This window comes from Paroedura picta, chromosome 15 (genome assembly GCF_049243985.1).
Source record: "Paroedura picta isolate Pp20150507F chromosome 15, Ppicta_v3.0, whole genome shotgun sequence".
Taxonomy (NCBI): domain Eukaryota; kingdom Metazoa; phylum Chordata; class Lepidosauria; order Squamata; family Gekkonidae; genus Paroedura; species Paroedura picta.
In genome coordinates this window covers 22,534,507-22,559,862 of record NC_135383.1, presented here as the reverse complement: position 1 = coordinate 22,559,862, position 25,356 = coordinate 22,534,507, and the positions used below count along the sequence as shown (strand labels likewise).

Below are 25,356 nucleotides of genomic sequence, written 5' to 3'. Positions count from 1 at the left end.
GAGTGGCCATGGCAGGCGTCCGCACCCTTCGTTCCAGGACAATACCCTTATGACTGTAGCTAAAAAGAACTCAAGCTGATAGGCTTCCTTATACGATACATAGAAGGTAACTGTCCAGAGAACAGGGAAGGCAAATGTCACCACCTCCCAGGAACGTACCTCTGCTGCTACTTCCCAGTCTGGCCGCCCATCACTGTCTTTCAGTTCTACGTATGGCTTATCGTGAACTCTGTTCAGATCCTCGTGAAGACCATCCAAGAGAAAAGCCAGCAGCTCTTGTGAGTCTTGCTGCTGGAAGCCGTTAAATCTGGGCGCGTATTTTGCAATCGTCCACTGCAAAATGAAGCAAACACAACAAGGGGCTTGGCTGTTAAGCTGCCTCGCCTGCTGCAATTCTAACACACAACACTCAAGGCCAACTCACAAACACATCCTCCCAGAGCTTTGAATCTCGAGTGCATCACAATCCCCTTTTCTTCTTGCCTGAATTGCAGTCAAAGCAACTCTGAAGAGGGTTGGTTGCTGCATTATGTAAGAGATGCTCCGATTCAGGATTCTCGAATTAAGACGAAAAAGTGAGCACGGTGGGCGTCAGGGGAAGAAGCGTCTGCAGTTTTACCATTTGCTGTATGTGACGCACGGGGAATTCTTACCCGCAGTTTCAAAGGAGCGATGTTCTTTTGAGTTCCGCTCCACAGCTCTTGAATCAGATCTCCGTAGCACTTGGCCATATGCCCCTTCATACCTATGGGGTTAGTCCTAGAATTCGTAAGAGGAAGTAATAAAGGTATTTAGTTATCAGCTGCATTGCTCAATCAAGGAACCAAAAGTCGGCAAAGAACAAGCCTCTTTGTTTCAAACATTTATTGGCCACCTTTCTGCCTTAAGGCAGCTTAAAATACATAAATAAAATGGAGTACAAAAAGTGTACTTCTTCAATCTCCAAAAAAACCCCAAAAATGTTCGTTTAAAAGTGCAAGAGAGATTCACCACATCCAAAGCCCCCCTGTATGATGAAGAGCTGGTTCTTAGATGCCACTTTTCTTTACCCAAAGGCGTCTCAAAGTGGCTTCCAGTTGCCTTCCCTTTCCTCTCCCCACAACAGACACCCTGTAAGGGAGATGAGGCTGAGAGAGCCCTGAAACTACTGAAGAAGAAGATTTGGTTCTTATATGCTGCTTTTCTCTATCCAAAGGAGTCTCAAAGCGGCTTACAGTCGCCTTCCCTTCCTCTCCCCACAACAGACACCCAGTGAGGTGGGTGAGGCTGAAAGAGTCCTGATATCACTGCTCAGTCAGAACAGCTTTATCAGCACTGTGGCGAGCCCAAGGTCACCCCGCTGGCTGCCTGTGGGGGAGCGCGGAATCAAACCCAGCTCGTCGTATTAGAAGTCCGCACTCCTAACCACTACACCAAACAGACTCAAAACTTAGGCCTATGCAGGACTGCCCTAAGGAAACAAAGCACTCACCCAAACTGACAGGATGTCAGGTGAAGATAAATTTACCACGGCCTTTTTTTTCTTCTTGTTTTTGGTGGGGGAGGGGTTAACTGATTATATACTTATTTATTACTTATTGTTTAAACTTTTAGTCTACTCTCTCTTGGCAGAATTAAAATCCTGTACCATTCTAAAATACAACATAAAACCTATACTAGATTAAAATTTCCAATACAAATTAAGCTCAAATACTGCCCATAAAATTCCTATCGTGGCATGGGGAGGGGGGATGACATAAGCCTCCCCAAGGAGTACAGTCTGGCAGAGGCAGGCAGAGAGGCCTATGAGATCAGTTGTGGGTTATTAAATTCAATCATTAAGACATCGTCTCTTGATTTGACGTTTAGTGTATATTTTTGGTGATGTTTTGGCTCCCGGTTGAATTCTGGATTAACCTTAAGGTTTTGGTAATCACGTCTAAGTCCGTACGTGGTCTGTGCCCAGTGTATCTGAGAGACCGCCTCCCTGCCTATATCCCCCAAAGGGCTCTACGAGCTGCCTCTTCCAGCTGGCTGCGGATCCCTGGCCCTAAAGAGGCACGTCTGGCCTCAACAAGGGCCAGGGCCTTTTCAGTCCTGGCCCCCACCTGGTGGAACGAGCTCCCCAAAGAGATCAGGGCCTTGGCAGAACTTCCACCATTCTGCAGGGCCTGCAAAAGGGAGCTCCTCCACCAGGCATTCGCTTGAGGCCGACTGACTCAAAACATCTACAGGTCCCCCCCCCCAACTGAGAGGTCAAACCTACCGAGGGATTGTCAAAGTTGTTGTTGAAATGCTGTTCTAGTTGGTATGTCATTGTTATCTATTATATTGATATCTGTTATATTGTTATTGTTATACTGATACTGTTCTATGTAAATTTTCTACATATTTTATGTAAAGTGCCCAGAGCCGTAGGGAAGGGCCGCAGGATAAAAATCTAAATTAATAAATTCAAATGAGTAGCAGTGTTGGTCTAAAGTAGCACAATAAAATCAGAGTCCAGGTGCCCCTTTAGGACCAACCAAGATTTATTCAAGGCATGAGCTTTCGAGTGCAAGCACTCTTCCTCAGACTATGAAATGACCATCATAACAGTAGGAATATATGTGTGTGGCTGTGTGACACAGTTTACTAATGTAACAGGATTAACTTTTGCTTATATATTCCTACTGCTATGATGGTCAGTTCTTAGTCTGACAAAGAGTACTTGCACTTGAAAGCTCATGCCTTGGATAAATCTTGGTTGGTCTTAAAGGAGCCACTGGACTCTGATTTAAATAAAATAACATAGATAATGTTTCAACACCTCCGTTCAAAGTATTATTTCGGCAGCAGAGAACTGCCTGCCTGGAGCCACTGCCAGTGCGGTCCAGCCAACCTTCCTTTTAATCGGGGCTTAACAACCATTCCCCATGTCTCTGCATTTCCGTGTGCGTAGCTCCATAAACGGTGAGCTGTTCTGAATGGCCCACAGTGGCAGTGAAGCCTCCCAGCCCTCCGAGCCGTGGATTGTCGTGGCGAGGTCACGTACCTGTTCAGCTCGTAGAGGTGTCTGCCCGAGATGAAATACCGCGTGAGGGGCTGGGTGTTGCTGACGCACTGGATGCTGGAGTTCATGAAGCAGGTGTTCCCCAGGTTGCTCAAGCCGGTGGCGCCCTTTTCAGTAGGAACTGCAAAGAGCGGAAGAGCAGAGCTGGAGAGGGTGTGTCCGGCCACGGGGTGGGAATCGAGGAAGGAAGGGGGAGTCAGCAGGGGGGGAAGGGATCAGGGTGGCCACACAAGCACCTCAAGCTGACCACCTCTCCTTTAAAGCAGGGGTAGTCAACCTGCGGTCCTCCAGATGTCCATGGACTACAATTCCCATGAGCCCCTGCCAGCAAACGCTGGCAGGGGCTCATGGGAATTGTGGTCCATGGACATCTGGAGGACCGCAGGTTGACTACCCCTGCTTTAGAGCCCTCCCCGACCGACCCATAAAGCCCCAGCATCTGTGTCTCCCCCTAATCCAAAAACTCCCATCTGGCCAGGACAAGCCCACCCAATAGTTTGTGCCAGCCAAAAACTGCAGGGTAGGCCTGCTTCAACGGTCATGGGCAGCACTGTTTGTGCCCCTCTCCCCGTCCCCGGCAACCCCCGAGGTGCACGCTCTCTCCAGCACTGGCATGGCTTGAATTAAATCGGTGGCACGCACACATATCGGTACCTATGCAAAAATTGCCATGGAACCAGAATGGAATGGCTGGCAAACATAAGGGTGACACCAGCTGTCGGAATCTGAATGGCCAGAATCAGAGACGGATATCCTCCCAGTCCTCAGCTTTCTCTGACTGCACTTAAAGGAGTGCAACCCTCACAGTCCTCTCCATCACCCACCCCCCACATCAAACTTACTGGTCTGGTCTACACATGTATCAGAATGGTAAGAGGAACAGGTCACAGGCGGGGCCAGAAAGAACATATCTTCCTGACTTGCTAGTTTTCCAGTTGCGGGGCTTTCAAAAAGAATGTGGGTAAGCAGGCTACAGGCAGTATGGCCAGAAAGAACATGTCTTCCTGACTTGCTAGTTTTCCAGTTGCGGGGCTTTCAAAAAGAATGTAGGAAAGCAGGAAGAACATGTCTTCCTGACTTGCTAGTTTTCCAGTTGCGGGGCTTTCAAAAAGAATGTAGGAAAGCAGGAAGAACATGTCTTCCTGACTTGCTAGTTTTCCAGTTGCGGGGCTTTCAAAAAGAATGTGGGTAAGCAGGCTACAGGCAATATGGCCAGAAAGAACATGTCTTCCTGACTTGCTAGTTTTCCAGTTGCGGGGCTTTCAAAAAGAATGTAGGAAAGCAGGAAGAACATGTCTTCCTGACTTGCTAGTTTTCCAGTTGCGGGGCTTTCAAAAAGAATGTAGGTAAGCATTCAGAAATAGGATTCCTCACTTGCAGTCTGTAATAATACCATTCATTCTACCTCCTAGAGGCATGCATCCACCAGGCCTTAACTGCTGACTTATTTCAGGCCAACTCTTACCCTTGTGCCGGTCAATTTTACTGCTGTTTGCTATGAAGGACATCTCCTCCGGCCAGCTCATGTCTTTGTTTCGGACTGAAAGAGAGAAATCGCACAAGAAGTTCAGCGAAGATGCCACGACTCCAAATTTGAATGCAGCTGCAGGAGGAGCTGCAGCCCTCCCATCAACTCTCCTGTACAAAACAGCGATTCCAAGGAGGCTGGGACCTTTCCAGTCCCCGAGAAACCCTCACACCTCCTTCTTTCTGAGGCTGAGCTGCAAAATCAGAAGGATTTATATGCCCTGTTGCTGAAAAAATACACACACACAAAACTCCTATGAGTTTTTCAAAGGAAACCTATTCAGTTCAGCCCCCAATGATAGCTTACCTTCCACACTGGCAGGCAGAAATCAAGATTCTGAAGTCAGGCCAAGTGATCAAAATGGCTTACACCCACTCCTTCCTCCTGGCCTCCCTTCGCCCACTCTAGGGTGGGTTCTTGCTTCTAGGTGGCCCACTACAACCACTCCCCCCACCCCTTCTCCTTCCTAATGCCATCCTCTATTCCTCCCTTATCACCTCTGACTCGCCACGCCCCTGACACCAAAAGGAAAGGAAAAGGAGACCAACTCCTCTGACATCCAAAAAATAACTTTGGGTCACACGTTTAAGAAAGGGGGCAGGCTTCCTTTTCCTTTCTTTTCTGGAAGGACAGCCACCCGTTCCTTACTGCATCCAAAGAACACCAAGGGGCCCAATCCGAAGGTGGTCACCACGTGGGTCTGCAGCAGCAAGGATGCCAAAGAATCTGGTGACACCTCGAAGGAAAATTCATTGTGGCATCTGCTTGCACAAGCCAAGTCTATTTTGGCCTGAGGCAACACTTGTGAGTGTGTGTGTGTGCATGTATGTGTGTGTGTGTGTGGGTGGGTGTCTGTGTAGGTGGGAGGGGAGTTTCCTATTACAAGTTAGGGCCAGCAGGTTTCAAAAATGCAAGAGATAGATGTGACCCAGCCATCTGGGGAGTACAAATGCTAAGGCAATTTAGTCAGAAGGATAACAGAACGGGTGTGGACTTCTCCCAATCAGTGAAGCCAGATAGAGAGGGTCAACAGACACACAGAGAGGGACAAGTTCAGTCACACCGGAAAAAACAACAAGATTATCAGGGTGAAAGGGCCCGAGGGAGCTTTGACTCTTGAAAGCTGCTCCCCTGAGAATTTGGGTGGTCTTTAAGGTGCAACTTTTTCTTCTCTTTAGACCAACGTGGCTACCCGCTTGAAACTCCGCAGGCCAACCACTCCTGGTCTTGAACTCAAGCCTGGTTAGTTCAGCAGGGAGTGTCTTTTTGTGACTCCCGGGCAGGGCAATTTGTAAATCTGGTATGGAACCTCACCCACCTAGACTTTACGACTGCAGGCCTTCTACACCTAACAAAAGTTTCTTCGGTCCTGCATGTGTTAAAGTCAAGCAAAAGACAATAATGCGGGGGAGAAAGCTGGACACAGGAGGACAAGAGGAAGGTCCAACATGAGAAGAAACACGAGAAGCTCAATTGAGAGCTGAACAAGACTGTAACAACAGGAAGTTTGGGGCGGTCATTCATTCATTCATTCATTCATTCATTCATTCATTCATTCATTCATTCATTCATTCATTCATTCATTCATTCATTCATTCATTCATTCATAAGGTCGCCAGAAGTTGGAAACAATCTGTCACCACAAAACACACGTTTATTTGTTAGTCTGCAGGGATGGCCAAAGTGAGGCTCTCCAGATGTCTGTAGACTACAATTCCCACGAATTGCAGGGGCTCATGGGAATTGTAGTCCATGGACATCTGGAGAGCCACACTTTGGCCACTCCTGTGTCACCCAATCCCTTGTCCTTTATGCTGATGCACCTGCCTCAGAATCTGCAACAGACACATTCAGTTTTCGTTTACCTTCTATTATTAAATGCTGCTCATCTTGTATGCTCAGGTACTCCAGGGTGTGGTCCTCATCGTCCAGAAGAGTAAGGTAGTTCTGCAGAGGAAAAGGGAACTATCAAGCCAACTTCCCTTTAAAGGGGAAAAAACCCACGACAGAGGAAAAGACCACTAGAGAAGATGCGGTGAAAGAAAGGTTTGGGGGAGAGAAAGAGAGATGTGAGCAGTACACCAAAGGAGTTTTCTGCATCAGCACTGTTCTGTGTGGGCCAGTGCTGACCTTGTAGGCCCACAGATTTTTCTACGTTACATGTCAATGACTGGGGCGGGGAAGAGATCAGTATGGACGGTGTTCACAGAGGCTGTACATGTTGTGGGGACTGGAAGGGGAAGGAAGCTGCCTAGGACCCCCGCAGGACAGGCTCTTAGAAAATCTGCTTTTCTATTGAGGATTGTGAGGGCTAAATAATGCCACAAGATGTACCAAGGCAGCCTTCCCCCCAGTGTATCTGAGGGATCACCTCTCTCCTTACATCCCACAAAGAGCCTTATGCTCCAGCACATCCACCCTCCTGGTGACCCCTGGCCCCAGGAAAGCTTGCTTGGCCTCAACCAGGGCCAGAGCTTTCTCCATCCTGGCCCCCACCTGGTGGAATGAGCTCCCTGAGGAGATCAGGGCCCTGACGGAACTTGAACAGTTCCGCAGGGCCTGCAAAAGGGACCTCCTCCTGCAGGCATTTGGTTGAGGTCGACCATTACCACCACTTCCCACATTCGCCTTCCCTTTCCTCTCCCCACAACAGACACCCTGTGAGGGAGGGGAGGCTGAGAGAGCCCTGAGATTACTGAAGAAGAAGAAGAGTTGGTTCTTATATGCCGCTTTTCTCTACCCGAAGGAGTCTCAAAGCGGCTTCCAACTGAGTTCCCTTTCCTCTCCCCACCACAGACACCCTGTGAGGGAGATGAGGCTGAGAGAGCCCTGAGATTACTGAAGGAGAAGAAGAGTTGGTTCTTCTATGCCGCTTTTCTCTACCCGAAGGAGTCTCAAAGCGGCTTCCAACTGAGTTCCCTTTCCTCTCCCCACCACAGACACCCTGTGAGGGAGATGAGGCTGAGAGAGCCCTGAGATTACTGAAGGAGAAGAAGAGTTGGTTCTTCTATGCCGCTTTTCTCTACCCGAAGGAGTCTCAAAGCGGCTTACAGTCCTCTTCCCTTTCCTCTCCCCACAACTGACACCCTGTGAGGTGGATGAGGCTGAGAGAGCCCTGATATTCCTGCTCGGTCAGAACAGCTTTATCAGTGCCGTGGCGAGCCCAAGGTCACCCAGCTGGCTGCATGTGGGGGAGTGCAGAATCGAACCCGGCTCACCGGATTAGAAGTCCACACTCCTAACCACTCCACCAAACTGGCTTTCTAGGGAGGAAGTACTAACACCAGGGGTGTAATTCTAACCATTCCACCAAGATGGCTCTCTGGCTCTCTGTATACCAAACTAAGACTTGCTGAATCAGTAATTTAAAAAATGGATTAGCCTGGTTGATTATGATGGTTTTTCCATGCTCAACTGGTTTGTTCATCACAATATTTTGGGACAGTGGTCCCCAACCTTTTTATCACCGGGGACCACTCAATGCCTTTTACTGAGGCCCAGTGGCGGGGGGGTAGTTGAACAATGAACATCAGGAACATTTTATTTTCATGGAAACTTTAACTCATAACAGTGACAAATCAACGGGAACCCTGAGCTTCTTTCTCTGCAAAGAGATAGTCCCATCTGGGAGTGATGGGAGACAATGACACCTGAAGTGTGTTGTAAAGGGCCGGGGGGATGAAGTAAAGGGCCGGGGGGGGGGGGAAGGTGCCCTTCGTGGCCCACCTCCAATTAGTCGACGGACCACATGTGGTCTGCGGCCCACAGGTTGGGGATCGCTATTTTGGGATACTTCCCCCTGATTCTCTTCCCTCCCGTGCTTCTCATTTCCCAGGGCTTCTACTCTTGCGAGCCTGAAGGCCCATCTAATGGGAGCCCCTCTTTGCACCTTCCCTACTCTGACAGAATCTGGTTTTGCTCCCTTGCTAAGATAGGTATGGTAGACATAAACAGACCCGCTGTCTGCTTTGGCATATTATTATTGTTGTTGCCGTCGTCATCGTCTTCATTCATTCATTCATTCATTCATTCATTCATTCATTCATTCATTCATTCATTCATTCATTCATTCATTCATTCATTCTCTTACCCGTCACTCCCAAAAGGCACAGTGTTCCTCACACAAATACAACCCGGGCTCTGTGATCATTTGGTCCCACCTTTCACCCGATGCTGCAGATACCTCCCCAGCCTTCAGAGTTGCCCCCCCCCCCACATCCAGCTGCTCTGTGCTGTTTCCGCACACAAAAGCTCCGCGGTTACCTCGCTGTTGTACAGCCACAAGCGCATGTCCTCCTCCTTGATCCGCAGCCTCTGCGACAGGTACTCGTGGATCTCCTTAATGGTCTGCATGCGGCTGAAGCAGCCTGTGTAGGCCAAGACTCTCTTCAGGGGAGCATTGGGAGACGGCACGTTCCCTGGGTTTGCAAGAGGGCAGAGAAGGTTATTTAGGGGAAGATGGGGAAGAGGGCGCCAAGGTGCTTGACTCACAGCTGGCAACGGACTGAGCCACCCCAAAGACACTAATGTTTTAAGAACTGCTTTCTCCTACCTCACATCGTAAACAATCAGGAATTGTTGGAAGATGCATTCAGGTGGGTAGCCATGTTGGTCTGAAGTAGCACAATAAAATCAGAGTCCAGGAGCACCTTTAAGACCCACAAAGGTGTGAGCTCCCTGCTGTGTGGGAGCTGCCCCTGCTGGGAGTTCTTAGTCTGAGGAAGAGTGCTTGCACTGGAAAGCTCCCACCTTAAATAAATCTTTGTGGGTCTTAAAGGTGCCTGACTGGACTCTGATTTTGTTGGAAGACACATAACTGTGGGACTGGCAGATGAAGGTCTAATACACGGAGCTTACAAAGAAGATGGGGGAGTGATGTCACATGATACGTAAGAGAGTGACTGGCACACCGTCACACTCACTGGACGGCCATTTTCTCACCGGCCTCAGTCTCCCTTCTGTGATGGGAGGATAATCACAGAGGCCTACCCTGTTGGAGTGAGGGTAAGAGGCATCGTGGAAGAGCAACAGGCTGGGCGTGCGGACAACCCCCGGTTCAATCCCTGGCATTTCTGCTAGCGGGTGCTGGGAGACTGCTCTCTCTGCCCGGGGTTCTGAAGTGCTGCTGCCAGTCTGTGGCCCAGGTGGGTCTAGATGGACCAGGAGCCTGACTTAGCCTAAAGCCATTTCACCAGTTCTGCCCTGGCGCGGGGAGGATCTATCACCGCCAGTCAGTCTCAATCTGCACGCATGTGTAGGACTCAAAGAGAGGTTCCTGTAAGACAGGGGTGGCCAAAACTGTGGCTCCCTATATGTCCACAGACTAAATTCCCATGAGCTCACGGGAGTTGTAGTCCATGGACACCTGGAGAACCAGTCTGGCCACCCTTGCTGTAAGATGTACCATTTCAGATTGCACTGGATGCTTGTCTGTCTACCGCCCTCGTCACTATAAAAGGCCCTATTTATTTGCAAGTATTTACACGCACCCACTCACCAGCACGGCTATCAAAATGGCCACCAATACTTACAGACCCCCCCCCCCCCAAAAAAACCCACCAAAAATTACATAACATTCATTAACTGATTGATATTGGTCATCTTTTTACTGATCTTCTATCATCTTCTGTCCTTTACCCGTTTTCCCATTGATCTTTTACTGTATATGTGAGCTGAAATATTACCTTTGCTGCCTGAATTTGTTCTAAATACAGTTCTGTGATCAGACTCTCTGCTCTGTTATGTGCACCAGTCCTGAGCCTGTCACTGCACTACAGTTGCACAGTTAAGATGTTCTGAAAGCCCCTGGCATTTTCACCAGCATAGCAGTCAGTTGGTCCAGGATCTGGGAGAATCCTGCTGCCACAGAAGCATGCTGAGTAACACCTTAGGTCTGCCACACATTCGCAGCCTAACCCACCTTGCAGGATTGTTTTGAGACTGCAATGAAGGAGAGGAGAGCCATGATCAACTTTGGGTCCCCATCTGAGAGAAAGGCAAGGAATAAATCTAGCCTTCTAAATACATAGAGCAGGGGTGGTCAAACTGCAGACCTCCAGATGTCCATGGACTACAATCCCCATGAGCCCCTGCCAGAAAACGCTGACATAGAGGGTGCTTCTTGCCAGGACAAAAATAATAAACAGGCATGAGACTGGCATTAAAAGACCCAGAATGAACACATTGGGAGGTGCCATTTTGGAAGGGGAGGGCAGGTAGACATGTGTGTGTGTGTGTGTGTGTGTGTGTGTGTGTGTGTATGTATATGTATATATGTGTGTGTGTGTGTGTGTGTGTATTACAATCCGATTTAGCGTTTATGCGTTCTATGAAACTTTTTGTTGCTCCATATAGACCAAATTTTTAATCAAGAACCCCTGGTCAATGGTGCCCCGCTTTACCAATGTTAAAATCTGGTCACCTTACCATATATTGTAATATCACCTGATATTTTTTTTGAAAAAATTAATTAACACCCACCCTGGAGAAACCCTTCCAGGGCTGTCAGGAAACCCAGGTTGAGAAGGCCTGGCCTAGGGCCTTCTGCATGCCAAGCAGATCACTACGACTGAGCTGCAGCCCTTCCACTGATAAGAGTCAGGCCGCTGGTCTTTTGACTGGCAGCAGTTCTCCAGGGTCTCGGGGAAAGGTCTTTCAACAGCCCCGATTGCTTGATCCTCGAACCCGGAGATCTCAGGATTGCACTGGGCCTTCTGCACCCCAAGCTGATGCTCTGTCACTGAGCCCCAGCCCCACCCACCTCCAGCCTCCAACCACTCCAACCACATTTCCCCAGTGACTGCCAGAGCATTTTACCACATTCTAATATGGCCCTATTTCGGAAGGGAAAGCAAAGCCATGGTATGTATCTGGGAAGTTGCAGAGAGTTCTCTAAGGGTTGGGTGAACACTGCATCCCTTATGACCAAGGGTTAGGATTATGTACGCTCCTCTCCTTGCACATTCCCTAATGCTCTCTTCCTGTAGCCACCATGGCCGGCATAAGCATCACTTTATGAAATCCCCAGATGATTATGATGAGTATTTTGCCAATGTGATACTACAACTACTACTATGGCAGTATATTGGAAGAGCAACCACTGATGAAGATAAAACAGAAAACGGGTCACTTAACCTAGGATCCCATTTTGGTTGACTCTTTATGTTTGACCATTTAGACTTTATGTTATAACCTTTTCACTTATAAACATAGAGAAGACTACTGTATCATTGAGCCTCGTGATTTCCTTTTTTCTTCTGAGTCCAGCATAAGCATCGGGCATGGCTAATGCAATGAGGGTTTCACCCTTCAGTACAATCTGGCCTTTGTCAACAACAAGATGGTGCAGATGAGCACCAGGGAGGACTACAATTACACACAAGGAGGAAGAGGGAGCTCACAGTCCCCAGGGGACGTTGGACTTTCAACTGACTGTACCATATCATCCCCATACCCACAAAGGCAATTGGGGGGAGAGGCAAGGAAATTCTGATCTGGCAACAAGTGTAAGCCAAAATGAAATGTCAACCAGCATATTTCCTTCTGTGTTGCCCTCTCCAATAAGTTTGCAAGAACAACAAGTTCACAATAGACGTGTTTTTTTCTAAAGAAGAATCTGCATTTGCAATATTCAGTGGCCCGTATCCACTGAGAACCAAGAGAGGAGAAGAGCACACAGAATTTAATTTTCCACCTCCCCTCTCACAGTAGTTCACCACATGCCCCAGAATCCTGCCTCAGGGATTTAGGGAAGACTGTGATGTATGGGCCAGCATCAGAGGAGAATCAATAGAAATCATTCCCGTCCTCTATTGGTAAAAGCAGCTTCCTGAGAGCAGAAAACAACTGCTGTATTCATGCAGAGAGATTTTGTTCACATTTTAAACCAGGGGTACCCAAAATGATGCACCCGCCAACACCTTTCCTGGTGTCCACCAAGTGCTCTTAGAAGGTGGGCTTGATCAGGCAGGGTCCAGAAAGGCTTCTGCTTGGCTGTGCAGATAAGAAACTTATCTTGTTAAACAGAACTTCTAAAGAAATGTCGAAGAGTTACTATTAGAGTTATACATAAACTAGCTCCTTGACATTTTGTGCCAGTTTGCAGTTGTGCCCGCCACCCGGTATCAGAATTCCAATGGTGCCCACAGGCTCAAAATGGTTGGGGACCCCTGTCTTAGATAATCATTTTAAACGTGATATAGACCAGGGGTAGTCAACCTGTGGTCCTCCAGATGTTCACGGACTACAATTCCCATGAGCCCCTGCCAGCATGGGCTCATGGGAATTGTAGTCCATGAACATCTGGAGGACCACAGGTTGACTACCCCTGATATAGACCAACCGCAAATGGTTTGCATGCAACTGTAACTCAAGAGCCAAAAAATCACCAGCTGCTCTTGAAATCAGCACAGTTCTCTTTTACCTTGACACACCAAGCAAAAGATTCTCTCTCTATAACACACACACACACACACACACACACACACACACACACAGCATTGTTCTGCAATTAAAGAAGAGAGGATCAGGAATAAGATTACAGCAAGAAAGCATACGGGGTAAGGGACACTGAAAGATTAATAATTGATTTTTTTTTTTAACAATCAGAGGAGAGCAAAAAAACCATTCCAAATTGTGGTCCAATACAGCACCTGGAGGGGAGCCCACAAATTTGAATTAAGAAATTTGATATGCTCAGTGCAAAGCAGCTCCCACCTTAAGAGGCTGAGTTAAGATTCTGATGGCCCATTGGCAGATTTTCCCATACAAATTTGCTCAAGCAAACAGCTATTGATTATAAAGGACTGGGGGAGTTGAGGGGTGTGTGCTTTCAACACAACTTTTTATCTACAGGCTGGCAGAACGAGAGGTTAAGATAGACACCCCGGAGATTTGGTGTGAGTACAGAAGTCAACTCTTATTGAAAAGGCCTGTGTGTCAGCAAATGCCCCCTTTCCATACGCCTGGTGACTGCAGGAATCTTGCAAAGACCAGAGAGGGTTGGCCTTTAGACAATGTTTCTCCTCCTGGCAGGTATATGTGCAGCGAGGGTCAAGTGGGAATGCAAGTCCACTTGAATTCCACAGGGGTGGTGTCAACAGATGGCAAAGCCAGGCAGCAGCAGCAGGCAGGGGGAGGGCTGGGGGAATGACATTTAAGGGCACAACCCCACCCCTAACCCAGCCTTGCCTCCATAAGAATCTCAGAGCTTCTAATACCCCTTGCTGCTACAACTGTGAACTGATGCCGATCGTAGCTGATTTCAGGCTGCTGGATCATAATGAAAAATCTAGGGCTCCGGAATAGGGAGGGGTGCTACGTACCCGTAGCCAAGGCTGCAGGTAGGGGGAGAGTGCACTGCTTTTGACAGGCGCAGAGGTAACTGCACATTTTATGGCCCGCAAAACAAGTGGTGGAATAACTGGTGATTCTGTGATATCAAGCAATACATTGATATACCCTATATACTTGCGTATGAGCCTAGTTTTTCAGCACCTTTTTCATACTGCAAAAGCCCTCCTCGGCTTATACGTGGGTATATACGGTAATGGAAATAAAAGCCTGCTCCAGCCAGCCAATCGTTGCTCTGGCAGCTTGTAGAACATTGACGGTTTGACTGAGGGACTCTGATCTTTTTTTCCCCTTTTCCCTTCAATTTTTCCTCTTCTTAATCACTTCTTCCAAACTATTATTTCGGTTTCTGTGGGTGAAAAGTGGGGTACAAAAACCAGCAACTCTTCATCCTTCTGACTTTTCTGTATTTTTTTTGGGGGGGGGGGGAGGCTGGATGGGAGAGCCTGTGATGATATAGACGTCTATGTAAGAGGTTATTTCTTTCTTGTAATGCTGGGAGAACAAAATAGGACTGAGCAGGCAGAACCCTGAAGGAGCAGAATGGATTGCAGGCACTAAACTCCAGCCCCTTCTCTCCAGGTTGGAGACATCTGAATAAACTGACCACATTAAGATCTCTGAAGTTTGCCTTCGTTAGTCTGCACGCTGGATCTCTAGAAGGAAGACACCCAGCACTGGGTCAACCTGACTATAACAGGGCACTCCTGCATTCTGCAACAGCATAATCTACTCAGGAGGGGAGGGGGGGCAATTTACCTGTCCAGCAAAATCTACCGATAATGCTTTTCTGGAATGATCCTGCTCAGGCCAAGCTCATGCATGCAGGAGAAGGACAGGACACAATATTGAAGTGACAGGCATAGGAGACCAGCAGGTCCTAAGCCAGTGGTTCTCAACCTTCCTAATGCCGCGACCCTTTAATAGAGTTCCTCATGTTGTGGTGACCCCCAACCATAAAATGATGCAAGTGTCCTTTCACAGAAATTGAACCAAAACTGATCAATGGCTTAAAGATCCATCCTGTGACCGTTGATAAGAGTTCAGCATTGGAGAGGTGCTGGGAGGGGGGTCACCAGGCCACTGGCAAGCAGCGGGGCAGCCAAAGCCTCGGGCGGCGTGGGCAGTGGAGCCGGTCTCCCGGGAGGAGGGTTCTTGCTGTATTCTTAACGTTACCTCTCGGCAAATGGTGAGGAAACATTCTCAGCACCAATGCAGATGGGAGGGGAGGGGTCCCAAATCTGAAAGCTCTATTTGCATGGGAAAAACTTCCCTGCAAACAGAAAGCTCTTTAAGACAAGTGAATGCTCCAAATGAAGATTCTCTCGTTGCCCCACTGTAGTCTGATGTGCAGCAGCAGCAGGTTCTACCTGCCCCCACACCTTGTGTAATTCAGACAAGACACAGTCTCCTCTGTCACAGGGAGCCCAAGCCACTTAGGACAGTGGTTCTCAACCCAGGGGTCGAGACCCCTTTGGAGGTTGAATGACCCTTTCACATGGGTTGCAGCAGGGCAAGCAGCTTGGCCGGGGTGGGGGGGGGGCGCCATCAACACAACAGCCTTGTGGGGTAGATTAAGATGAGCGTTTGTCTGTCTGGAGCAGCAGAAAAGAGCGAGATCAACATGGTGGGACAAGAGGCAGAGCTGAACTGAGAAACCTTGGAAAAAAACCAATTTATATACAATACCAATCCATGGATCATGCCATTTGGTCAGTTTCGGTTTAATTTCTGTGAAAGAACCCTTGCATAAATTTAAGGCTGGGGGTCACCACAACATGAGGAACTGAATTAAAGGGTTGCGGCATTAGGAAGGTTGAGAACCACTGGCTTAGGACCTGCTGGTCTCTTATGCGCAGGGAGCCTACCGCTGACCCTTCCAAAATGCACCCTGACTGCTGCAGTGCTTTAGCCCCCAGGAAGAGGCCAGAGCACTCCAACTGCCTACTAGCAGTTCTGTGTTTTTTTCCTAAGAGGAAAGCAAGCGCTGCTAACGTCCTGTGACCTTTGATAAGAGTTCAGCATTGGAGAGGTGCTGGGAGGGGGGTCACCAGGCCACTGGCAAGCAGCGGGGGAGCCAAAGTCTCGGGCGGCGTGGGCAGCGGAGCCGGTCTCCCGGGAGGAGGGTTCTTGCTGTATTCTTAACGTTACCTCTCGGCAAATGGTGAGGAAACATTCTCAGGCTCATCATACCCAGGTTCACCCAGATGTTGGACTGCTGCGTCCGGGTGGCCGGCTGCTGCCTCAGGAAGAGCAGGTAGCGGGGGAAGAGCTCCAGTTCGGGCTGCTTCGTCTTGCTGTTCCGGATCACCTGGGGAGGGAAGAGCGAGGATGGCTTTACTCCAAGGGGTTTGAAGGGTTCGGCTGAGCACCCGGCGAAGGTACAGAGAGCTGCCTGAACCAAGCACGCAGATTGTGCGGCCTGCTGGCTGATGGGCTGTGCTGCTACAAAGGAGGGCCTGTGGACCACGTGTCTTGGGCAGCCTCCCTGGGAAAGACCATCTTCGACGTGGTGGCCCTGCTTCTTTCCTGCCAGCAAAGCGTGCTCCTCCGGGTGACTCACCAGCGGCGAAGGCTCTTCCCCCTGGCGACTCCCCGGACGGCACAGCTGAGGACAGGCCAAGTAGCCAATGGGGAGCCGTGCTGTGTGCGGCTCCCCATTGGCCACTTGGCCCTGGAGTGCTTCACGGCTCCTGATTGGCCCCTCTGAGTTTTTATCACAGACTCGGCCCGCCCCTTTAGCCCTTACAGCTTTATTACAGACTAGTAATCAAGCCCGCTGTAGCTGAAATACAGCGGGTGCTAGCGGGGCAGTGTGCGGCCCCCGAGCCGGTAGGCCAGTGGCAAGGGAGCAACAGCGAGCCGCGGCAAGGGAGACGCGGCTGGCAATTGCTTCGCGCCTGCCGATTGGGCCCTCTGATTGTCAGTCGGCACCCTTCCAATCGGCACCCTTCCTCATCCCGGACAGACCCCCCCTAACTCCTCCCCACCAGCCCTTACCGCATTATTTAGTCCGCGGCGCCGCAGGCGGTGTTAAGATTTGTATTTGTACTTTATTGTTTTAATTGTGCTTTGTAATGGCCTTTGGCTATATACAATAAATGTTATTGTTATCGTTACTAGCCCCATACCAAAAAACCTTGCCAATGTGCTCGGACATAGCCCATGCCTTTGCCTGCCAACCTGGGTGCACCACTCACATGCAGTGAGACAGCAGTGTGGCAACATCCAACAATCCCACAGCAGCTGGATCAAGCCACATCTGCTGAGAGCCAGGATTGAACCGGGAGCTCCACTGCTCTCCCCACCCCCCGCAAAGAAAACACTCTAAATGGATTGGGCAAAGAACAATCCGAGCGCTTCTGGCAACACGCGTGGCCTTTTGCAGGCCGTGAAAGATGCTCGTTTCCATGGAGAATGTGTGGGAGAAGTCCAGTGGCAAAGCTGGGTCTTTTGGTGCTCCGGAGGAAGAGTCGGCATCAAAGCTTCAGCAGGCTGCCTGCATCTCTCTTCCTTCACTGGCAAAATGTTGTCTAACGACCACCCACCCTCCAAACACACACTCTTTTACAGCTACCCTGAAGACAGTGAGACACAGTTCTATTTTGGGCTGTTTTTGAACCCAGGAAGGTTTCTTCATGACCCAGAGCCAGTCTGCCGAAGAGCGACAGCCGGGAGAGAGAAGAAGCCACCAAAACGCAGGAGCTTCACTGACAAGGACAGTGTTTCTCTCTTGATTTCAAGGAGGCCCCGGACATCCCTTCTGGAAGGGGCAAGAGAGGAGTGCCTTTGAGCCCTTCCACATATTTGGAGGCTTGTGCCAGACCTCCCTCCCTGGGTATTACACACATACATGGATCCATGCTCTCTGGGCAATATCTCCAAATACCCACAGCCCAACGCCTGTGTATATATGGAAATCCATCCATGGAGGACCTGCCCCACTATGTTTTGGCTTGTCCCCTGTACTCCGAACGCAGGGGCAAATTCCTTGCCAAGTTATTACCAAACTCACACCCTATCTCTGTTTTGACAAAGTCACCTGTTATGTCGACCCCTATATCTCATATCGGGTGGCACTTTTCGCTCTGGCTGCCAGGAAGATCCGAGCCAAAGCATTTTTACAGGAGCCTCCACCTTGATAAATCATTTTATCCCTCTTATTGTAACTCAGTAGCCCATGTTTACAATTTTATGTACGCAATATTGGAGAAATATTGTTTTATTTGTATTTGCACCATAGTGTTTTAATTGTGTTTTGTAATGGCCTTTGGCTACATACAATAAATGTTATCGTATCGTATCATACATACAGACCCCGCAACAGACATGCCGCGACATATTCCACATTCCCGGGCAATTCTCAAGGGGTCCAAGGCATTTCAAAACCAGCTCTCTTTCCTCAAGGTGAAGATTTGGCGAAAAGCTCATTAGGATTGCAAAGCGGATTAAAGGGAAAGAAGGAGAGTGAACTGCTTCCAGGGAGGCAGCGGTGCTGAGCCCAGGGCAGCCCAAACAGCTTTCCAGGACTTAAAGGCTAATCTTCTTTAGCCCTGGGGCAGGGCTTCAGATACAGCCATCACCCCAAAGCAGCATGGAACAAAACCTGGCCGTTGCAACCTGCCATGGGTGCCCTGTGATCTCCCCCCCCAACCCGGCCCACCCCCTAGTGCAGTAGGGGCTAGTGGGGAACAAGCAGGGCACCCGTAGGGCACACAGGGAACTGGGAGGTATACAGTACATGCAGAAGTGCCACTCGCCTCAGCAGGAGAAGCCTCAGGATGCAACCTTGCAGCCTGTTCCAGTCCTTACAACCAACCCTGGAAGGCAGGCTGTCATGAACTGGGCAGAGTTCAGCTAGTAAAGTCCTCTCAAAGCAAGCATCCGAGATCTCCATTTGAAATCCAAAGAAAAGCTTTATTGAGTAGGCAATACAAAAGACTGAAGGCAGCCAAGGAGCACTGAGCAAACTTCTTGGCAGAGACATTTAACATAGGCACATTGGTTACATATATAGGACCCATACTATAGGGGAGGGGGACACTGGAATTATGGCGGGAGAGCAAAGGATCAGAAAGGGTGTTAAGTTTCCCAGGCCGTGCCAGATGGCCTACCTTTGATCTAATTTGTAACAACTCTGTTTCGTCTCCGCATTCTACAAGGGCGGAAGAAATAAGAGCGCCCCGCTGAGAACACCAGGGGGATGCAAAGGGAGGTTGGGCACCAGACAGGGGAGACATGCAGGTTTTATGGCGACAGGTTCAGAGTGCATGTGAAATACATCGCAGCCTAGGTTCAAAAGGGCCCCAGAGATGCCGGAATGCCAGGCAACCTGGGGGCATGAATCAAGGTGAGACTGGTAGAGGCTGAGGCTTGGAGAGAGCAGTCAAAGCGTGTGCTTGGCAGAGCTCACATTCGAACCAGATCCCTTCCAGGCCACAGCCCTTTTTCTCAAGACACGACACCACGCTAGCTTCTCAGCAGATTAGCTGCCCTTACACCTCTCTCCGCAAGCCCTCAAGTGGCGGGAGTATCGGCGAAGAAACCCCCTGGGGCTGGACCGCGTCTCTGGGCTGGCAGGGCTGACGGGCAGCCTGGACTGGACCTCTCAGCAGATTAGCTGCCCTAAGACCATAGATTTCGACAGTCTTAGACTGGATTGCTGGGGTTGTGGCAGAAGCTTTCCTGAGTTATATCTGATGCTCTTTTGACTTTACGTTTGGCACGTTTTTACTGTCACCCTGGATGCGTTCCTGAGTGTGAGCACACAGCCACCACCCCCGTGCCTCGTGCTAAGGGAGACCAACGCTCCAAGGTGCTGCAGAACACGTGGCTGGTTCTGACTTCACTTGCAAAAAGACAGCAGGTCCCTCACCAATGGCAGAGATGGGCTGAAGCATCCGTGACAATTCTTTGATCACTCTGACGTCGAGGAGGCTTGGAGGGGAAGGGGAAAGTGCACAGGGACGCACCTGCTGGGGCCTTTGGGGACCAGGGATGCTGTCTCTGTCAGGCTTTAACTCTGCACTAGAAATGTCTAAATTCTCATTAGGAAAGAAAACACTGATTAGGAAAGGAAAAAACAGTTTCAATGTAGGGCCTAGTTGACTGCAGAACTTGATTTGCAAATCTGCAAGTTCTGCAGAACTTGATTTGCGAATTTAAATATTTTTAAAAGGATTTTAAATTTCTAATGTTAATTATTATTTTTAAATCCCTGGCCCCAAAGAAGCACGGTGGTCCTCAACAAGGCCCAGAGCTTTTTCTGTCCTGGCTCATATCTGGTAGAACGAACTACCAAGTCTCATTGCTGACTCATGTTCAATGTATGGCCTGCTAAGACTCCTAGATCCTTCTTGCACATATTACTGCCAAGACAGGTCCCCCCCACCCTATAATAATGCATATGATTTTTCCTACCTAAATGCAGAACTTTACATTTTTTCACTACTGAAATGCATTTTATTCATTTTAGCTCAGTTCTCCAGTCTGTCAAACCCATCCTGTATCCTGATTCTGTCCTCTGCTGTGTTTGCTACCCCTCTCAGCTTAGTATCATCTGCAAATTTAAAAAGAATCTTTGTTGCCTTCTTTTAGGTGCCAGGCCAACACATTTCTGTTCACCCAATTTTTAAATTAATAGTGCAGTCAGAAAACTCATATTAAACTGTTAGTGGTCTGTTTTTATCATCTACGTTGGGCTGGATTTTTTTAATGCTGGGTTCGTGTGAATACCTTTTCATGTTTTGCTTCTTTTTTTTTTTAAGTCAGTTCCTGGGGAGGAGATGCAGCATAAACACTTTCTAAATAAAAAATAAGGTCAATTAAAAACTATTTGTTTGCTTCATTTTCACCCCACCTTCTTCCCCAAAGGAGATCCAAAATGACTTCTATTGTTTTCCTCACTTCCATTTTATCCTCACAACAACCCTGTAAGGTAAACTGGCGCACGACTGGCTGCCCTGAGCGAGATGGTCCAGGCTAGTCTGATCTCTTAAGGTCTCAGGAGGGAAGCAGGGTTGGCCTTAGTTAGTGCTTTGGTGAGAGGCCACCAAGGAAGTCCAGGTTGCAACATGGAGGCAGGCAATGACCAAGAAGAAGAAGAAGAAGAAGAAGAAGAGTTGGTTCTTATATGCCACTTTTCCCTACCCGAAGGAGGCTCAAAGCGGCTTACATTCGCCTTCCCATTCCTCTCATCACTTGCTTTGGAAGTCCTATGGGGTTGCCATCCGATGTAATTTTATTCAGCCAGTTTTGAACACCTACGCAAGATCTTCCCCAAAGGAGAAAGTCAAGGTGCTGCTTCAAGATGAAGACAGGCAAATAACTCTCTGCAGAGCTAAATTTTGCACTGCCGCCATGAAATTGCATACTATGTATGTGGATCAGAAAATTTCTCTCTGATCCAATTTCAAAATTACAAAGAGCCATTTGTCCCTGGCAACTTAAAACTAGGTTTAAAATATTGAATGTAACATTTTAAAGTTTCTATGTTGTCAGATCTTTTAAAATTTTTATAGTCCTATTACTGTCTTTTCTCTTTTAAAATTTGCCTTATTTTTTAATTGCTTCTATTTTAATTTTGGTCTGAATGACCGTAAATAAAATATTGATTGATTGAATTGCTTGTGACTTAACAGCTCTTTCGCCACCCCCATGACGGGTCTACGATCACCCGGCAAGCTTCCATGGTAGAACAGGGATTTCAACCTCAGCCTCCAAAATCCTACCCCAGCGGTCTAACCATGACACCATACTGGCTCTCTTAGCAATTACTGCTAAATGGACTCTCTGTGTTCAAAGGTATCAACTGATCATACACCAGTGCTTGGGGGTGGGCAGAGGGGAGACAGACAACAGCAGGGGAAGCCACTGGCTTGCATGTCCTGCCCCTGAGGCTTTCCAAGTACATTTTCTCTATGCCACAGAAGCTGGACCACAGACCTGACCCAGCAGGGCCACGATGTACTTACCGGTCTTGGTAACGACAGGTTTGCAGTGTACCAGTTGTAAAGAGCCCTCCAGACCGGCTCTGGGACAATTTCATAATGTTTCCCTTTAACTAACTGGGTGGACTGTCTTAGTCGGCCGCCTTCCAAAGTCAACGATGGAGCCTTTAAAAAGGGAGAGAAAAGGAAGTTCAGATCCTGGAAGCACAGAAGACGGTCAGAGCTAAAGTGACAGGAGCACTGGAGCAAAAAATGTGATTGGAACTCACAGGGTGGCTGATGGAGACTATGAATTGCCCGCTTTTGCAAGGTCAAACCGGCCCCAGCTCTGTGGCCTTTAAGAGGCCAGGGAAATCCTGCTGATTCTAGCAAATGTCTGGGTGAGTCCATGGTGGGTTTTGCCCTGACTTGGATGGCTCCGGCTAGCCTGATTTTTGTCAGCTTGGAAGCTAAGCTGGGTTGGCTCTCGCTACTACTCACAGAGGCAGGCAATGGCAAACCACCGCTTGCCTTGAAAACCCCACACGGATGCCAGAGGTTCTCTGTGACTTTCAGCAGTGGAATAGGCTGCCTAAGGAGGTGGTGAGCTCCCCCTCACCGGCAGTCTTCAAGCAAAGGCTGGATACACACTTTTCTTGGATGCTTTAGGATGCTTAGGGCTGATCCTGCGTAGAGCAGGGGGTTGGACTAGATGGCCTGTATGACCCCTTCCAACTCTATGATAGAGTAGAGTAGGGGGTTGGACTAGATGGCCTGTATGGCCCCTTCCAACTCTATGATAGAGTAGAGCAGGGGGTTGGACTAGATGGCCTGTATGACCCCTTCCAACTCTATGATAGAGTAGAGTAGGGGGTTGGACTAGATGGCCTGTATGACCCCTTCCAACTCTATGATAGAGTAGAGCAGGGGGTTGGACTAGATGGCCTGTATGACCCCTTCCAACTCTATGATAGAGTAGAGCAGGGGGTTGGACTAGATGGCCTGTATGGCCCCTTCCAACTCTATGATAGAGTAGAGTAGGGGGTTGGAGTAGATGGCCTGTATGGCCCCTTCCAATTCTAGGATTCTATGATTCTATGACAGTACTTTCCACCGTCACCAAAATGGGTTGGAAGGAAGGGTTGGGAGAGAAATGGGGGACCACTGATTTTCTCTAGGAGGAAGTTCCAGGTATCCAAGCCGGCAAGGAAAGCCAGACTCCTGCTGGGCATGGATGTATATTATAGTATAAGACTTCATTGTTTCCAGCCACAGGCCATTACAATGCAATCAATATCATATCTGTTGATATAAAAAACAGTAAAAGAATTGGAACAATACATGCAGTAGTCCATAGAAAATAAAAGACAATAAGAATTCAGGTTTCTAGCTCTCTGGTGGCGTAAATTTGGCTCAAATTTTCCTTGCTGCTAAGGCAAATAGTGAAACATTAGAACTAATTGGGGGGGGGGGGGATGAATGTGATTTACCCCAAAGAACCAAACTTTAATACAGCATATATTAAAGCTAGTTCCACAGAGGCATAATTGACTGATACAAGCAAAACATTGTGTGAAAGAAAACACACACACACACATATGCTAAAGTTCCAGGATGCTCAATCAAACCAAGAGTCAATATTATTATCTTACCATAAGACTAGCATGAAAGGGAAAGGTCTCCCATGCTGTCCCCCTGCCCTATGAATTCCTACGTGTGGCTGAAATTAATTCACTAGCACGAATGGGATGAAATGAATTCAAAAGAAATTCCGTCTAAACATCGGGAAGAAGTTTCTGACATTCAGAGTGGTTTCTCAGTGGAACAGGCTTCCTCGGGAGGTGGTGGGTTGTCCATCTTTGGAGATTTTTAAACAGAGGCTGGAGAGCCATCTGACGGAGAGGCTGATTCTGTGACGGCTCAAGGGGGTGGCAGGTGACAGTGGATGAGTGATAGGGATGTGAGTGTCCTGCATAGTGCAGGGGGTTGGACTAGATGACCCAGGAGGACCCTTCCAACTCTAGGATTCTATGATTCTACCAGTTTACCTTCATTGGCTCTTGAGTGATGAGAGGCAGGTTGTCGATAGCTCCGGGTGGCTGGGGAATTAGCTGGGCTAACATGTTCCCATTGGATCCAAGCAGGCACTGGTTGTTATTGTCTGAAGTGTTGAGTTGCCGAGGAAAACACATTTCGTTGCTGGAGGCAGAGCCATAAAGGAAGCCTAAAAAGGAGAGCGAGAGAAAGAGGGGGGTGAAAACACAGGGGCTGGCAACAGAGAGCAGCTCACGGGCAACGAGACGGTTCCATTTCACTCTCTCAGAAGCCACGGCTGGAACTGCAGTTGACCCCCTTTGGAAGGGTGAGCAGAAAAAGGCTGAGGGGCATGCTAATAATCCTTGCTGATGTTTAGTCAATAATCCTTCTTCTTGAATGGAACGACAACATCGGGATCCTGCCCAAAGGCTGCAGGTGAAGGCTGCAGGATCGTGGCCTGCTGTCTTAAACAATGCTGCCCGGACGGGCTCAAGTTCCCAGTCCCCTTCAGTCCTGGCGGGTTCAAGAGGGCTGCTGCTTCGGAGGGGTCTGGAGCGCCATAAGCTACGCTTAGCTATTATACTCTGTCAAGAGATTATTTTGTAAAGTTGAAGTGGGTCCTTAAATCTGAAAACCATTGTCCCTTGAAAAAGCTACAAGGTGAAACGTGTTGAGACTCAGGTGAAATTATAAAGAATAAAGAATTATTGATGATACAAGACTCTATATAAGTCCATTTTGGATATTTTATTGCCCTATTGGTTCCCCAGTGCATCTCTATTTCTCTATATTGGATTCTTCACTGGGACCCACCCCTCCCAGTTCATTATTTTTGCTTAGGGATTAAGGCAGCTTTGTCCCATCAATCAAAGAATCTCATCTGGTGGAAACTGGGCAGCCCCCTGGGGCAGTGTTGTATGGTGACTGACACTCTTCTGCCAGCCCATTCTGTCTTAGCCAGGGGTAGTCAAACTGCGGCCCTCCAGAGGTCCATGGACTACAATTCCCAGAAGCCCCTGCCAGCGAACGCTGGCAGGGGCTCCTGGGAATTGTAGTCCATGGACCTCTGGAGGGCCGCAGTTTGACTACCCCTGATCTTAGCCGTTCCAATAACTGGCTTCAGTCCCTTTTTTCCTTCTAAGGGACAGGCGCTTATATTGTGCTGGCTCTCTGCAAATCTAGTTCAAAAGGTTGGGTTTTTAAAAAAATGCTTACTGCTGCTAGCGGTCTCTGACGCTTCTGACGCAGTGGAAATGTTATCTGAACCCTTTTCTTCCGTGGCACTGAAGCGATTTACACTGCCTGTTTTCTCTTCTCCCTGCTCTGGCGCATGGGGTGCAGGAGACAGGAGCAAAGTCTTACCTCCGTTTAAGACGGATGAGGGCGCTATCACCACAGGGTTTGCTTCCTGAAACTGGCAGAGAAAGAGAGACAGGGGAGGGAAGGGGAGAGTGAAGAACAGGCCAGAAATGTGCTGAAGT

General features: G+C 48.6%; 1 protein-coding gene across 3 annotated transcripts in view; it reads right to left on the bottom strand.

Annotated features, from left to right (window-relative positions):
• The window catches only part of USP32 (ubiquitin specific peptidase 32), a 192,673-nt gene that overhangs the window by 20,812 nt on the left and 146,505 nt on the right, over positions 1-25,356 (bottom strand). The window contains exons 13-22 of one of the 3 annotated variants that reach the window (XM_077311223.1): positions 25,091-25,289; positions 23,887-24,062; positions 21,884-22,024; positions 16,062-16,221; positions 8,823-8,977; positions 6,425-6,506; positions 4,497-4,571; positions 3,014-3,152; positions 654-759; positions 160-333 (exon numbers count right to left, since the gene is read on the bottom strand). In XM_077311223.1, the coding sequence (XP_077167338.1) occupies positions 160-333; positions 654-759; positions 3,014-3,152; positions 4,497-4,571; positions 6,425-6,506; positions 8,823-8,977; positions 16,062-16,221; positions 21,884-22,024; positions 23,887-24,062; positions 25,091-25,289 (1,407 nt within the window). The remainder of the gene's footprint in view (positions 1-159; positions 334-653; positions 760-3,013; positions 3,153-4,496; positions 4,572-6,424; positions 6,507-8,822; positions 8,978-16,061; positions 16,222-21,883; positions 22,025-23,886; positions 24,063-25,090; positions 25,290-25,356) is intronic. The other 2 variants (XM_077311225.1, XM_077311224.1) reach the window with 2 other exon arrangements.